At 44.1% G+C, this 16,735-nt stretch overlaps 1 protein-coding gene across 1 annotated transcript; it reads left to right on the top strand.

The window, feature by feature from the left end:
- Positions 1–3,127: 3,127 nt before the first annotated feature.
- On the top strand, positions 3,128–16,511 carry CALM1 (calmodulin 1). Its single transcript, XM_038746054.1, has 9 exons — positions 3,128–3,198; positions 5,970–6,063; positions 6,663–6,807; positions 7,645–7,799; positions 11,082–11,112; positions 12,471–12,614; positions 15,273–15,379; positions 16,154–16,289; positions 16,483–16,511. Exons 1-9 carry the CDS (start codon positions 3,128–3,130, stop codon positions 16,509–16,511), a joined length of 912 nt encoding a protein of 303 aa, XP_038601982.1.
- Positions 16,512–16,735: the final 224 nt, after the last annotated feature.

Here is a 16,735-nt window from a genome sequence, read left to right as displayed (position 1 = left end):
ACGCTGTGGGTCTTGGGCCCAATCCTTCCCAAGCATGCACCCCTCCTGCCCCTCTGCCCACCACTCCCAGTGCTCTGTCTTTCTTGTCCTATGTTCAGGAAACATTGGGGTGTGGATGGTGGAGTGACTCTGGGCAAGGGACCCCTTCCCCAAAGTCATGGCTCACACAATCCACAATTCCTACTCTCCCACCCCTCGGCAGGATGGCATGAATTGATGAAGGCAAGGGAAGGGTCACAAGAACAGAGGCAATGAAAAACTCTGAAAGATAGAAAGTTATCCAGAAGGGGTTGATAGATACAACCACACCTGTAAGTGTACACACCCACATGCACATGAATAGATACAGAACACTCACCACAGTGACATTTTCCTCCCTGGACATCTGAATCGCAATAATAATAATAATAGTAGTAATAATTATGCTGTTAAGTGCTTACTATGTGCTAGGCACTGTACTAAGCACTGGGGTGGATACAAGCAAATTGGTTGGACACAGTCCCTGTCCCATGTGGGACTCAATAACAGGTAAACATGCAGAAAAAGCAACTCATGCTGTCTCTACTTTGCTGCCACTGCTAAAATCACCATTGCTACTGCCCAAATCACCACTGCCACAACTTCTACTATTACTACCCCTTCTACTGTCTCTTTCCCAGTGCTTACCTGAAATGGGGTGGTCATCTGATTTGTATTGGCAAGAAAAGGATATCCTTTTATGGAGAGCTTAGCACTGGAGCATGCTCCAGAACAAAGTGGATATAGAAAATGGTATAAGGAGAAACTGAAGGTCAGCCTCAAAACATGCTCCACTGACACAAAGTGGTTGCAAAATTTCACCACAAAAACGGATGTCAGATCTGCCTTGGACTATTCAGTGTTTTGAGGACAATCATATTGTGGCAGTTATCTGAGTGTCTCCCGCTATGACCTCTATCCACCCTGCATAAAACACTGAAAGAGACAGGACTGAGGTTCATCTATGCTTTCTGAGGGGAGGTCCCATCTTCGGCATCATTATCTGTTTCCCAAAGTTTCCACCATGGATTCCCTGCGTGCAGCTCTGACCGTGGAGAAAACGTTTGGACAACACTCGTGAAAGTGTCGGTGACAGGAGGGCAGAGATGAACTACAGGTTGTGGAAAGCAGGTGTGGAGGAGTATGGGGATGGGGCAGTATCGGGTGCCTTTCCTTTGCTTTTAAACTGCTGCTGTCCTGGCTGGCTTTTTCACCCTGACTGTCGTGCCAAAATCTGGGTTTGTGAGGGTCTAGCTGGCCATTTTGGGACAAGTGGCCAGATTTTGGGACTTTCTGAACCTTATTTTACATAGAAGGGCAGGGAATTGTTCCTTTCCTTCTCTAGGGAGCTGTGCCACTATACAGAGGTAGAACACCCAAACACCCAAGCATAACTTAGAATGGAGAGCCCTAAGAGAGGGATGCACCTAGAAATGTTATGGAAGAAAAGGTGGAAAATATACTCTCCTGAATGCCTTTTTATAAGCTTATTTTTGCTTGCCTGTGTCGACACAGTGAAAAGTATATCAAGGGCCCCGTCCTTCGCTCCTCTAGTGTTACCCTTCTCACTGTGCCTTGATCTAGCCTGTCTCGCTGCCGACCCCTAGCCCATGTCCTGCCTCTGGCCTGGAATGCCCTCCCTCCTCTAATCAATCAATCAATCAATCGTATTTATTGAGCGCTTACTGTGTGCAGAGCACTGTACTAAGCACTTGGGAAGTACAAGTTGGCAACATATAGAGACAGTCCCTACCCAACAGTGGGCTCACAGTCTAGAAGGGCGATACAGAGAACAAAACCAAACATATTAACAAAATAAAATAAATAGATATGTACAGGTAAAATAAATAAATAAATAAATAGAGTAATAAATATATACAAACATATATAAATATATACAGGTACTGTGGGGAAGGGAAGGAGGTAAGATGGGGGGATGGAGAGGGGGAGCGAGGGGGAGAGGAAGAAGGGGGCTCAGTCTGGGAAGGCCTCTTGGAGGAGGTGAGCTCTCAGTAGGGCCTTGAAGGGAGGAAGAGAGCTAGCTTGGCGGATGGGCAGAGGGAGGGCATTCCAGGCCCGGGGGATGACGTGGGCCGGGGGTCGACGACGGGACAGGTGAGAACGAGGCACGGTGAGGAGATTAGCGGCAGAGGAGTGGAGGGTGCGGGCTGGGCTGTAGAAGGAGAGAAGGGAGGTGAGGTAGGAGGGGGCGAGGTGATGGAGAGCCTTGAAGCCCAGGGTGAGGAGTTTCTGCCTGATGCACAGATTGATTGGTAGCCACTGGAGATTTTTGAGGAGGGGAGTAACATGCCCAGAGCGTTTCTGGACAAAGACAATCCGGGCAGCGGCGTGAAGTATGGATTGAAGTGGGGAGAGACACCAGAATGGGAGATCAGAGAGGAGGCTGATACAGTAGTCCAGACAGGATAGGATGAGAGCTTGAACGAGCAGGGTAGCGGTTTGGATGGAGAGGAAAGGGCGGATCTTGGCAATGTTGCGGAGCTGAGACCGGCAGGTTTTGGTGACGGCTTGGATGTGAGGGGTGAATGAGAGAGCAGAGTCGAGGATGACACCAAGGTTGCGGGCTTGTGAGACAACCCCTCTTCCCTGCTTCAGAGCCTTCTTGAAGGCACATCTTCTCCAAGAGGCCTTCCCAGACTAAGCCCCAAATGTCCTCATCTCCCACTCCCTGCTGCTTCGCACTGACTTGCTCCCTGTGCTCTTCCCCACTCACAGCCCCAGAGCACTTATGTACATATCTGTAATTTTATTTTCTTGTATTGATGTTTGTCTCCCCGATTCTAGACTGTGAACTCATTGTGGGCAGGGAATGTCACTGTTTATTGTTGTATTGTACTTTCCCAAGCACTTAGTACAGTGCTCTGCACACAGTAAGTGCTCAATAAATATGACTGAATGAATGAATGATGCCATTCCCAGCCAGGACAATATTTCAGGGAGCTGCTGTGGCAATGGTTCATGGGCAAGGATCACATCTACCAACCCTATTGTAGTGTATTTTCCCAAGTGCTTAGTAAAGTCCCCTGCACACAGTGAGCACTTAATCAACACGATTGATTGATTGATTGGTCTCCATCAGTCCAAAGGAATGGGTACCTATGATGATGATGACGAATCCAATTCTGATAAAATAGAAGCTCACAACAAAATACAAAAATGGTAATGGTTATATGGTAGTACTGAGTTCTGGATGACTGCTTTGTAAATAAGGCACAAGATAGACTCATCCCCACGAATTGGCTTTTCCTAGCCAAGTGTTGTTTAACTTAAAAAAAAAACTACTGTTTTCATGTTCCAGTTTTAATAATTTCTACATTTGTATTTTATTTTATTGATGTTTAATTCCTCACTTGTTCCCTAAGACAATTTCATGAAAAGAATAATTCAAATCTAAAAATAAATAATGAATTAGGTGTTGCAGGAAAGCAGCTCTGCTGCAATTTTTCTTCTATGAATGCCCTGCTGTTTATATTTCAGCCAGAGTCCATTCCCTATTCTACTGGCATCTATTCCATTGCCATCAGGGTCTAGTCTTGTTCTGATTGTAAGCCCTTTATTGGTGATGGGGAAGGGGCAAAAAGGGAACATTTTTTCTTGAATTTATTGAACAGTTTCTCACTCTTCGCTGATCCCTAATAAATGACATTATTGTAATGGGTAAGATTTTCTCAATCGCCTATTTCTTTCTCTGCACATTGATATCCTTAGTGAGAGCTTAGGGGCCTGTTACGGGAAACTCTACACCAGTCACTCAGAAGAGTCTGTTTCATGAATGAGCTTGATCCTTAACAATCTGCTTCGTAAGAGCTTGATAGATTGCTCTTCTTTCTATTTATTAATATATAATCTACTAGTAATACTAGAGTCCTGGGGTAAAAGTCAAAATTGGGTTAAGAGTCTACCTTACACACAAACACTACTGACTGACTCACTGTAAGATCTTGGGCAAGTCACTTGACCTTCTTGTATTTCAGTATGTCAAACTAGCCATAAAATGGAGTTAAGTATGACCTCGTTAAAAAATACCAACAGATGTGATAGCTATGTTCAGCTTTCATACATTAGAGATTAACCCTAAAACTTTACTGACTTAACACTGACAAATCTCAAACTTCATTACATTCTAAAGCTATAAAATTTCCTTTTTTGTAGTATACAGTTTTGAGGAGGCAATATATATCAGATGTAGAGTTTTAATAGAATTGCGGTGCGAGTGTCGGGGGTGGGAGGGCAGTTAGGACTAAATGATTTGCCCAGTAAATTCAAATGCACTCAATTTATAAAAAATACATCAAGGAAAAAAGTCCTAATAAATAATGATATTTTTATTACACCCAGAATATTTTAACCTGGGTCATTCTTTCCAATCTCACTCTTCATGTTATGTAAAAAAGTTACACTTAACTGTGTTATAACACACCAACAAAAGGTAAATTTAAATAATCTAACAATTTATAGCTAATCTATGACAATGGGCAATTTGGGCACTTTTTATATGGTCCACAGTTTTTTTGGATTTAAAAATCACTGGATTATTAAAATTCATTGTTTGCTTTTACTTTTTTATGGTATTTGTTAAGCGCTTACTATGTTTCAGGCACAGTACTAAGCATTGGGGTAGATACAAGCTAATCAAGTTGGACACAGTCCCTGACCCAAGTGGGGCTCAGTCTTATTCCCCATTTTACAGGTGAGGAAACTGAGGCACAGGAAAGTGAAGTGACTTAATCAAGGTCATAAAGCAGACAGGTGGCAGAGCCGGGATTGAACCCAGTTTCGTCTGCCTCCCAGGCCTGTGCTCTATCCACTAGTCCATGCTGCCTCTCTATTATTAATTTATTAATTCTAGTTTTTATTTTCCTGTTTGCAAATCTTCAATTAATTTATGGGTTTGGGGGGAATGTTGGGTTAGTTTAGTGAGGGTTGTGTTATCTATTCTAGGTCATTTTCGTAGACATTATCCTCGTAGATAATATACTCCAAACTTGGGCAGGGAAGAGAACATAGTCCCTAGCATACATACTTGAGAGGCATTTAAAAAAAAATCAGGGCAGCAGGCTCAACCTTTGAAAAGCAGTGTGACCTAGTGGATAGAGCAAGGTCTTGAGAGTCAGAAGGACCTGAGTTCTAATTCTATTTCTGCCACTTGTCTGCAGTGTGATCTTAGGCAAGTCACTTAACATCTCTTGTCTCGGTGACCTCATCTGTAAAATGGGGATTGAGACCGTGAGCCCCAGGTGGGACGTGGGCTGTGTCCAATCTGATTACCTAGTATCTACCCCAGTGCTTAGTACTATGGCTGTACTATGTTCAAGTAAGCACTCAACAAATATTATTTAAAACAAGAAGAAAAAAACCTTTACTTGAGTCTCCAGAAGCTGATCCAGTATGAAGTTTTAATTCTAGTTTTTTACAGAAAGGACACATTTATGTCCGAAGTAATCTGCAGCATAGTGGCAATGCTCTGCTTTTAGTGCCATGACCCGGAAGGCATTTGCCTTCATAGCCTCTGAGGTCTTTGCCACCCACATTTGCCAGCTGTTTTTCATTCAGAAATGTTTTAGTGCTTCCAAGTTTTAGTTGTTTCTTTGCTCCTGATGCGTTGTTCTCCAGTCCTATCTGATTTCTCTATTCAAAGACTGGGAGCCCCTTGGGGGGACAGGGTCCATGTCTAATTCCCACCTGTGTAGTCTTTCCCAGTGCTTAATACGATGCTCTGCACAAAGTAAGCACTTAATAAATACCATTGCAAAATTGCAAATATTAATGCTACTAGAAACATCCTACTGATGGCGCAGTTCCCAACAGACAGAACTAGAACTAGAACCTCGGTCTGCAGATTCCCCAGCAGGAACATGACTGGCAGGGATGAGAGAGTTCAAGTGGCCACTGCCCAAGTATTACCCTTAAAAATAAATTTATTTGTGCAGGTTTTCAGTAAGGAACAAGGCTCTTCCGTTGTTTCCAATAGGAAACTCCATCACCATCAATTGTGAAGATAAATTGGAAGTGGTTAACCTCAGAGTCAGATGGTGTTGCATGTTTACAAAAATGTATAAACTTCTTCAAACATCTTTTGTCAACTTTTATCGATGCCAGAGACTAATTTAATCAAGGACAGCACTTTGTAGCACAGCATGTCCATCACACGTTCACCTCCATTTTCTGAATGAAAGCTGCAACCGTTGCTGTGGCCCTACAGAGAAAACATCCTATTCTGTGGTCACCCTGTGCAAGAAACTGAGCTGTACCATTTCGGCAGAATGAAAAGTCACAGGTTTAAAGTAAGTGAGTTAAAACAACCCCAGTGGCACTCTTTAGTACATTTAAATATGTGCGTTAGAAAGTTGAAATAAGGGCAAATTGATAGATAAAAATCTGTATCGCACAGAGGTCTTACTCCAGCAGGTGGACAAAATATGGCCAGTCATTACTGTCCCAACGTTCAAGTGTTATAAAACTGTACATTTGGGGAACATCTTTCAGATTCTAAAAATTGTATCTATGCCTTTGGAGCCCTGGTGAATGTGCCTGGAATTCTGCAACTTCCCTACCCGAATAAAAAGTGGACTTTCCTATGACAAATAAAAATTAAAGTGTTAAATATATGCAAACTTTTGCAGGTCCTTGACGATCTCTTTGTTTCGACTCCCATGGCGAGAGAGACTACTGGAATGGGGACTGCAAAATCCGAATCAAAGCTAGAGAACACTGCAAGGGAACCTCAAGCCCATCTCTCCTGCCCAACAGTCCAATCCGAGACGATTGGCCCCGCTCCTGCGGAATGCTTGATGTTGCTACTGTACATATCTATTCTATTTATTTTATTTTGTTAGTATGCTTGGTTTTGTTCTCTGCCTCCCCCTTTTAGACTGTGAGCCCACTGTTGGGTAGGGACTGTCTCTAGATGTTGCCAATTTGTACTTCCCAAGCGCTTAGTACAGTGCTCTGCACATACGATTGATGATGGTGATTTGAAGTAGATTCCTCTCTGGCCTGGCTCCATCCCTCCTCCGAGCCACCATTTCCTCCCTAGGATTTCATGGGACTGGAGGGTTTTAGGGACGATCGGGCGGGGGGCAGGATCCTGAAGAGACAGGGGGAGAGGGGAGGCAGGCAAAGTGGGTTTCAGGGAGAGCGAACGTCAGAGGGAGAATATTTCCAAGTGGGGAAAAAAGCGGTACTGTGGGGGGGGTGGCAACTTCCCCAGAGGGAACTGCTTTGTGTCACTCCCACCCGGTCAGGAAAAAAGGTGCAAGTGACCCCCTACCCCATCCCCCGTGCAGGCCCCGATTTGAAGTCCCACCGAGGCTTCCTAGGGGAGCCTCGATTTCCCCTCTAAGCTTCGTTCTCCCCTCGCCGCCCCACTGAAGTTTACAGGGGGAGGGGCGGGGATCAGAAAGGCGCTGGCCGGGCAGGGGAGGGGAGGGAAGGACAAGAGGAGGAGGAGGAGGAGGGGGAGCTGCCGAGGGCGAGGCTCTGCGCCGCAGCCCCTGACTTTGGCCAACCCGGAGGCCGGGGTTGTGGCGGAGGGATACAGCGCCGTATATATAGCACGGGGCTGCAAGCTCGCACTTCCAGCACTTGTGGTGGGAGCCGGTTGAGGCGGGGAGCTCCGTTACTCGAGCGGCGGCGGGGGTGAGACCGGCGGCGGCGGCGGCGGCAGCGGCAGCAGGAGCACCGACAGCAGCAGCCTTCCCCCCTCCCCCGGAGCGGCGCCAGCAGCCTCTGTCTCTCCTTCCCCCTTCACTCCCACAATGGTAGGTAGCGGGGCCTGCTGCACTGGCCGCCCGCAGCCTTTTGCTCCTTTCCCCTCCATCCTCGGTTCATTTGGGGGTACTCCTGTGGTTTTTTTTTTTCACGGTCTTTCCTCCTCTCCCGCCGCTTTTTCTTACGTCGTCGACCGCGACTAAAGGAGGCTGTGTTCTGGATTTGCTTTTCCTTTGCTTCCCTGGCAGTGGAGTTACTCTTTTTCCTTTTTTTTTTCCTGCCGAGTTGGTGCCGAACTTCGCCGTAGGCTGCGGGGAGGGAGGTGCAGGGGGCGAGGGGCCTTGCCCGCCCTCCCTTTGCCTTCTCTTCCGCACCCCCCCGCCCCCTTTCCCCCCCCCCGTTGCCCCCGACCTGCCTGCGGTGGGAAGAACGTGTGCTGCAGTCTTAGTTGGGGAAGAGGGTTTTGGAGTTTAACAGTGCTGTGCACATAGTAAGCGCTTAATAAATGCCATTATTATTATTATTATTCTGTGAACCGACGAGGTAGGGATGGACAGGGGAAGGGAGGGCGAGGGGGGGTCCTAGTCCAACCCCTGGCAGCCTCACTCCCCCTCCGGAATGAATGAACCGGGAGGGCGAGGGGGCCACCGCCCTGGGCGAAACCCTGTGCGAGTCAGCACCTCCTCTGCTTGTCCCCCCCGATGGTGGGGTCACTCCCGCCTACGTGGAGGGGAAAAGGACGGAAGCGGCCGAGCCGGCTGCCCGTTGTTGCCGATTTGTACTTCCCAAGCGCTTGGTACAGTGCCCTGCACACATTTAGCCTCAATAAATACGATTGAATGAATGCACTGCGCTTGGAAGGGAAGGACGGGTGGGGGCCGACTCTGCAGTTCTTGCAAGACGTTTTTTCCCCTCCCCCCCCCCGCGAAAACGCAGCAGTAAAACCATTTGTGGGCTTCATTACATCATGAGCTCTCCTCCTCCCTCCCTGGAGAAGCACTCCAGCTCTCGCGCCCTCTAATTGGGGCGGGGAGGTGGAGAGGGGGCGGGGGAGGAGGGGGGGCGGCCACGGCACCGTTTCCATTGGAGACTGCAAAGTTTTTGCTTCGGGAGGGGACATCGGTGGGAAGGGGGGAGACGCCCCTGTCCGCAGGCTGGCGGGACCCGAAGCGGGGGGAGGGTCGGTTGGACAAGGGGGAGCGCCTTTGGGGCCCCCGAAAAGTCGGGGACAAAGGGGAAGCCCCTGTAGCGCTCTGCACATAGTAAGCGCTCAATAAATACGATTGATTGATTGATTGTAGCGATCCCCCCCCGGTCTGCCTGCATTTTCTCACGGTCGCTGCAATTGGCACCGAAATGCGGGCAGCAAGGCCCTCCCCGGTCGGGGGCTGCGCAGCGCTGCACTGCAGCCGCACCCGGGTGGGGAGCTGGGGTGCCCCAACCCCCGAACTGTGCTACTTCCCCGTTTGCGGGGGAGATGCCCTCCATTATTTCCGCTTTCTCTTTGCAGTTGGGGTTGGTCTGTAGATTGCCAAACGTGATTATGGGCCTTGCCGGGTCTGTTTCCACCCCCCTCCTCCTTCTGCATCTCTTCCTCCTCCATGTCCCCTCCTCCCTGCTATCCTCTTCCCCCCTTTTCTCCTCTCTCCGAGGACCGCTGACATCACTTGGACACAGGATTTTATGATTTGGTTGGGTGGGGTGACTGCTCTGGTGTTAGTACCTTTGCCCAGGTAGCCACGGTAGTTGGGGTGGTGGTGGAGTCAGTTGCTTAGGGGTAAGCAAACTGGAAGGCGGTCTGTATTTGAGGCTTCCGAAAACGCAGTTAGGTGAAAACGGTCCAGTTATGTTACAGATCACGGGGTTCCCTAATTTTTCTTCTAATTTTCTTAATAAATGTATCTGCTAGGGCTCGGTTCCCCGTAAACAATCATAGCCCTGACACTAGTACATAACTAAATCAGCGTGTTCTCTTGGACTGATTGAGATAAGCCATCTCCAGTGGGGAAGGGCTGAAGGAAATGCTTCCAAGAAGACTTGACTAATACATTTCTAGAAAATGCTGAATTGCGATTCGAACTGGGAATTTCCCTGTTCCTAAATCAGGGAAGGAGTATTTGGGTCATTTTTCATCCCTTCTAACGTGGCCTTCTATTATGTATGATGTAAAATTATTTTATAACTCTCCATAAGCCTTCTTAAAAGTAAAGACACTTGTTTTAATAAGGGATAGTATGTGATTGCAGTGAACACTCTGACTCTTTGGTAAGAGACAAAACTGCTTAAGGTTGCAGAGGCAATATTATTCAAATAAAAATTACCATTGTGCACCTGACCACTAAAATGAAATGGTCTCATGAGGATCCTGTGCTTATCTTGAAGTGGGTGGGTGAAAATGATTGCCCGCAAATTTAATAGTTCTTGAAGGCCGAGGAGGAAAAAAGTACAACGAATCTGCTACTGATTTGATTTCTGTAGCCTTCATATGTTGCAGTATTTCTTAGCAAGCGGAGGTAGAAACAATGGTTCTCTTTCTCTCCGAGTGGCAGACATTTGACTTGGAACAGCTTAAGCATCGGGAGTGGTATACTTTTAGTCTGCAGTTAATTGGGAGACAGGGAAAAAACACGGAGGGTGAACCCTTGCTATATGTATTTTGCCTGGAATTTTCTCTCATTTGGAAATTACTCTAAAATTATATAACGTTAATTTTGAGGGCCAGCAGCAATGCGCTACTATAAAAAGACTAAACCCGGTTGGAGTGCTGTCAGCCCAAGCTGCAGAATGCTGGGCTGGGCTCAGCTTGGATGGGAAAAGTACTTGGTGCAGGAAGTTGTTTTCCCGGTTCAGTAGGTGGCGCTCTTTCCACCCAATCCTCAACCCGGTCCTTTTAACTGGCTGCAACGAGGCACTTGGCCGCTAGGGGCGCCGCTTTTTTTTCCTCGCAAATGAAGTTCCTGACCTTAGGGTTATTTAAAAATCTCCTGTCAAAACTGCACCTCAAGTTTTACCGGTGTAACCACGAGGAGCCTTTACTAAATAGGCAGTTAGAACTTGGTACGGCAACTCTGCTTTTAAAAAATTGCAGAAACTTCATCGTTTTCCTTCCAAAGCAGAGGTGACTTCCAAAGGAGGAAGAATGCAAAGACATTATTAGTCATTCGAAATGGCCAGGGCTAAGGGGTATTTACAAGGCAAATCTGCATTTTGAAGGAATTCCCGAAACAGACTTCCCGATAAAATACAATGAAGTAAACTTCCACTGCAGTCTTATGACATGATCCCAAACAATTCCTGGACTGGATTTTAATACTCTTCTACTCTTCATGTAGGCTGATCAGCTGACTGAAGAACAGATTGCTGGTAAGTGCTCTAATTCCAAGGAAATGGCCCATAGGCTACAGTTAATAATCATTGAATATATCGATCCTGCACACTCTAGAGTTATCTTCTAGGGTCCAGGGGGGTGGCTGGGAGAAGTGAAAGGATGAGCTGGAATTAATTAAATTTAAAAGACAATCCAAAATGTTTTGTGGTTGGGATTTTTGTGTGCTTTGGGGGGCATTAGTTTCACTCTCTCCCAGCAAAGATTTTTAAGCCTTGGTATGTTACTGCATGGACAGATTTGAGTTCTCTCCCCTCTCCTGTTGTAAGATTGGGGTGTTAAAAAGACCATGAAATGCCAGAAGGTGGTTTGTAGAGGGAAGGAGAGGCAAGGAGCCTGGTTAATCCACAAACTGGCAATCTAGCCTTTCCAGTGGAGCATTGGCCCAGCCTTGCCAGTGGATTATTGGCCCTGCCTCTGAGACTGTGCTGAGTTTTGTGTGCCTCCTGATCTGCAGTCTTACAAAATGGCGCATATTTATTTTTTAAATTTTAGTGTGCGTTCTTACAGGTTAATAATCCCTGTACTCCATTTCAGCCCTACTTGAAAGCTTAATTTCCTATGTAAAATAACTAAAATATTTAGAGAAATGGGAAAAGGTAGGATATTTTACATTTTCAGGGAGTTATTGAGCATTCATTCTAGAAAGCATCCGGAAGGAACTTTTTTTTTTAATACAGGTGTGCACAGCCTGAGTAACAAGGACACTGCAGTCCTCTCCAGTGAATATTACAAAAATTTAAATCCAAACCAATTTTACCAGAAACTCATTGATATATCCTTTCTGGTAAAATCGGTTTAGATTTAAATTTTTGTGATACTCACTGGAGATATCTGCAATGTCCTAATTATCATTCAGGATGTGTATACCTTTATTTAAAAAAAAGTTTCTTTAGCTATCTGCAACATGTTTGCCTGGATTTTATCCTGGTAATACCAGAATTACTTTTTCTAGAGAAGCTTAGAAGCATCACACAAGGGTCTTCATCTTTTTTAGTCAGTGCTTTAGCTCATACTGAGAAACAAAGTTTTTACTAAATGCTAACCAAGTTCTGCACTTTCAACCTGTTAAAGTCTAATATAGTAGAGCTTATAGAAGGATGAAATATTTGACCTTCTGCAGTCCTGGTTTTAGTTGAGAAAGATATCTTGCTTTTTTAGGCATGTCGATTTGAAAAGATTTTATGCTATGAGTAAAAAAAACCCCTTGTATTCATTTTTAACTAGCTGTCCAAATAATAATCTGGATAATGCAGATGTTTTAGTATTTAGTTTGTGGGTATGAATGACAATGACTAAAGTACTAAGATGGTGATTTTTTGTGTGTTGCTTTCAGAATTCAAGGAAGCCTTCTCTCTATTTGACAAAGATGGCGATGGCACCATCACAACAAAAGAACTTGGAACTGTCATGAGGTCATTGGGTCAAAACCCTACAGAAGCAGAGTTGCAGGATATGATCAATGAAGTGGATGCAGATGGTAAGGGAATTAGAGATCCAAAGATGTTGGGTAACCTTCAAGGTGTACGTGGTTTTAAATTTGTCCTTGAAAGGTGAAATTTTTAGAATTCCTAGGGATAGCCTTTTCACTTCACAAGTTTTCAGGGTCATCTCATGGAATCTAGAACTAGAAGTATAAGTAGATGGGATTCACTCTGGATCCTACTTATTTATGTGTAGTAGAAATATAGTTACTACTCATTCTCAGGCCAGCAGGTTGTTAGCCTGTTTGTAGTTTGAATATCTGTCTGGCCATCAAGCATCGTAGCAGTAACAATGATGTTCTTGTCTGCACAGGGCAAACCTAATGTGAAAAAATTGCATGAATTCCTCTTGGGTCAGTGCTAACAAGAGTCTGACTCGTTCACTAGCTGCCGATAGGGCAGATTTGCTGCCAGTTCTTTGGCACTATTTAGCATTGTAGAACTGAAAGTCAATGGGTGTACCTCTTGCAGAAAAGGGCACTTTTCCCCTGTCTTCATGGGACTGTGTATGCATCTCCAAATTGGCTTGGAAATATGTTGACAGTGGGCTTCCAGGGGTGCCCGAGACCCTACACTCCCCACTTCCCACCTGCCTGCCGGGTTTTGGGGACTGCCGAAAGGGGAGGGTTCCTTGTCAAGTCAAGCACACGTGGTGATGTCAGGGTTTCTGGCACAGCCACGGAAGTGGGCTTAGAGATGTACAGCTCCAAAAACCAATAACCTTTGCCGGGGGAAATCCCTGTTCATGTTGGGTCGCTACTTAACCTAAAAGTTACCTTTCTTCAATTTGGTTCCCAAATGAATTTTTCAGTCAGAAAATCTTTATCAGACCAGGTTTGCCATGGGGCAGACCTGATGACAGTGTTTTCTGATCCTCTACCCTATGTGCTTTGTATTTTTTTTTTCCTGGTTGCTGTTGCCCACTGCTTAAACATTTGATTCATCAACAATCTCATTTGTAACCATTGCATAGCAATCCATTGTTTGTAACAGGTAAAAATAATAATTTTTTTTGGTAAATAGTCTGTTTAGAGGAACAAAATTTTGGCGGGTCCACCTGCTGAATGTTGGATTTCTTTTTTTCCTTTCTGGTTTTGGGTGAAAGATTTCTGTTTGAGCTTCTTTTGGAAGATGGTCTTCCCAAAATGGGTTACTTTGGACAGTGAGACTCATAACAGGTAGCGCTTGGGAGCAGGTAGTATCACCTGACTGCCACCCAGCAGAGTGGCACACTTAGGAAGTTTTTACCTTGCCTTCACCTTGTTACCCTTTTAAGCTATTCAGAAGCAGAGAGAAGAATAATCACTAAACTACTTTTCCTGTTTTAGCTTTTCCTCCTGCTACCTAGTTTAGATCACTTTCATGCTTTCATGGCCTCTTTCTTTCTCCTCTCCCCTCCCCACCCCAAAAGAAAATTAGCAAAACCAGTAAAGCTCTTAAACTTACTGTAGAAAAGAGGAAAAAATGTTATTTTATCGTGGTTCACATGAAAGTGTGTCAACTTGTGACTTTCCCCTAGGATGCAGGCTTCATCAAGTGTAACTGGAAAAAAAAAATATTATGCCCAAGAGTTTCTCCCTCTGAGATTGCCAAGAGACTTTGCAACCAAAAAAATAAAAATTTTATGGTTTTTATTTTCATATTACAGATAAAAATGCTGTTTATGATCAAAAGAAAATGGGGAGTTGCAGCCTTTGAGCTGAAAAGATGGCAGGTTTAGAGAGGGAGCTCAAAATTTTTAATTTGGTTGGACAGGATAGCCAGAGGTGAGCTATTGTTAGCATGTTGATGTGGTGACACAGAAATATTAACCTTTCTTGGCTTTCTTCATTTAACTTCAAGCTGTCTTGGGAGTGTGCCCTGATCATTCTAATAGCTGGCTCAGTTTGGTCTTTACCTTTCAATGATTTAATAAATGAGCTATTGTGTTTTAGTTAACATATTAAATATAAAACTTGAGGATGCTTATTAGTAACGTGGATTTTTGGGGAGGATGGGGCAAGTAAACAATACCTTCCATGGTTTGTAGGAATTCTTTGGTTACAGTAAGATTATCTGGAAAAATTATGGTGTCACAAAAGATTGCGACGGACAGAAAGCATTTTATCTTAGGGCAGAAAACAGTGCCTACTGACAAAATGTAAAGGAATTATATGGGCATACCCTTCTTTCAACTTCATACTATTCAGCAAGCCTTTTTTGTAGTCTTTTACAGTCCAAGTACCACCTCCATATAAAAATACTCCTTGCCATAAGACTTGGTGAGGGGCTTGTGTCTTTTAGACTGAGGTGGCTGGCTGGCAAGATGAAGGAAGCTATGGGAGATGATCTCAGGTGTAGGCTGCAGGAATGCTAAAGAGCCAGCCCATGATATTAAGATGGTTTCTCAGTGAAGGAGAGATCCAGTAGAGAGTGGAAGCAATTTTCATAAAAAAGTTTATAAAAACTATCATGAACTGCTCTTCTGAGCGTCCTTTCTCTTGAACTAAAAACATATAACCTGCCAATTTATAGCAACTGCTTGTAAAATCCTGTCCAATGTACTTGAAACTTTGTTTCTGAGTGGCTCTTGGCTCTTGTTCCTAACTGCAAAATAATTCTAGTGTTAAGACAGAATCAATTGACCTAGTTTGTATTTTTCCTTTATATTTAAGGCAATGGCACCATTGATTTCCCCGAATTTTTGACCATGATGGCTAGAAAAATGAAAGATACAGACAGTGAAGAAGAAATCCGTGAGGCATTCCGAGTGTTTGACAAGGTATTGCTAGATTCATTGTGTAATTGATTTTCCCTAATTTTTGACCATAATGCCTAGAAAAATGTAAGATACAGGCAGTGAAGAAGAAATCTGCAAAACATGTCAAGTCTTTAATGAGGTATTGCTAGATTCAGTGTGTAATTCCTTAACACTGGTGGTCCTCTTTGGATCTGAGGTTCATGAAAGCCCAATTATTATGGGGTGGGTCATTTACACCAGTTAAGTGAGCCTCCTAAATGTTTACCATTATATTCTAGGATCCCTTCTTTTGGAATAACTTCTCTTTAAAGCTTTTATGCCAGAACATAGGTAGGGTGATGAATAGAGGAGAGATGTTTAAACTAGACTTTTATTGAGTCAATTGCCACTTCTTTGAATTGTTTTGTGATTTTATGCAAATCCTTAGGGTGGCCTCAATCCCACCATTCTCAGGGAACTACATGTTAGATCATTCAGATTGGCAGTTTTTTAAGGGGAAGGGATCTGTAGACCCTCAGTACCTCTTCATTCCTGGGAACAGGAGGTTAAAAGTTGAAAAGGACTTATATGTGTAAAGTCGTTTTGAGAGAGTAAATTTACCAGCCAGAAACTTAGTGTTAAAGTGAACTGCTTTTTTGGCTGAACCACTCTATGTCCAGAAGGTTGTTTAAAGTCAAAGTAAGGAGTAATTTTTGGTGAGAGGAGTGGAGAGGGGAGAGCCTAATTTAGTAAAGGGACGTAAATGGCCAAAGCAGTCCACTCCATGTAACTGAAAAAATACTTGTATGTTCTTAGGATGGAAATGGTTATATCAGTGCAGCAGAATTACGTCATGTAATGACAAACTTAGGAGAGAAACTAACAGATGAAGAAGTAGATGAAATGATCAGAGAAGCAGATATTGATGGAGATGGGCAAGTCAACTATGAAGGTAAACCATGGATTTATAGACTTTATTGCATTCTTCCTTTAATTTTGTTTAGCAATCTTTATTCATTCTGTTTAGCTGTAAAGACTAAATCTTAACCTGCTTAAACTTAATTTCTTTTTATACAAAGTGCAGTTAAGATGTCTGCTGCGTTGCCTTGAAGATAACCCAAAGTTGTGGTTATTTGTCTTTTCAGAATTCGTACAGATGATGACTGCAAAATGAAGACCTCCTTTCACCTCTTTTTTTCCCCTCTAGAAGAATCAAATTGAATCTTTTACTTACCTCTTGCAAAAAAAGTTCATTTATTCATTCTGTTTCTGTATAGCAAAACTGAATGTCAAAAGTACCTTCTGTCCACAAAAAAAAATCTGCATGTATTGGTTGGTGGTCCTGTCCCCCAAAAAATCAAGTTACACATCAGTTTTACAATATAAATACTTGTACTA

Source organism: Tachyglossus aculeatus, chromosome 1 (genome assembly GCF_015852505.1).
Source record: "Tachyglossus aculeatus isolate mTacAcu1 chromosome 1, mTacAcu1.pri, whole genome shotgun sequence".
In the NCBI taxonomy this organism is placed as follows: domain Eukaryota; kingdom Metazoa; phylum Chordata; class Mammalia; order Monotremata; family Tachyglossidae; genus Tachyglossus; species Tachyglossus aculeatus.
Note: the sequence above shows the minus strand (reverse complement) of the source record. Positions and strands in the feature narration are given on the sequence as shown.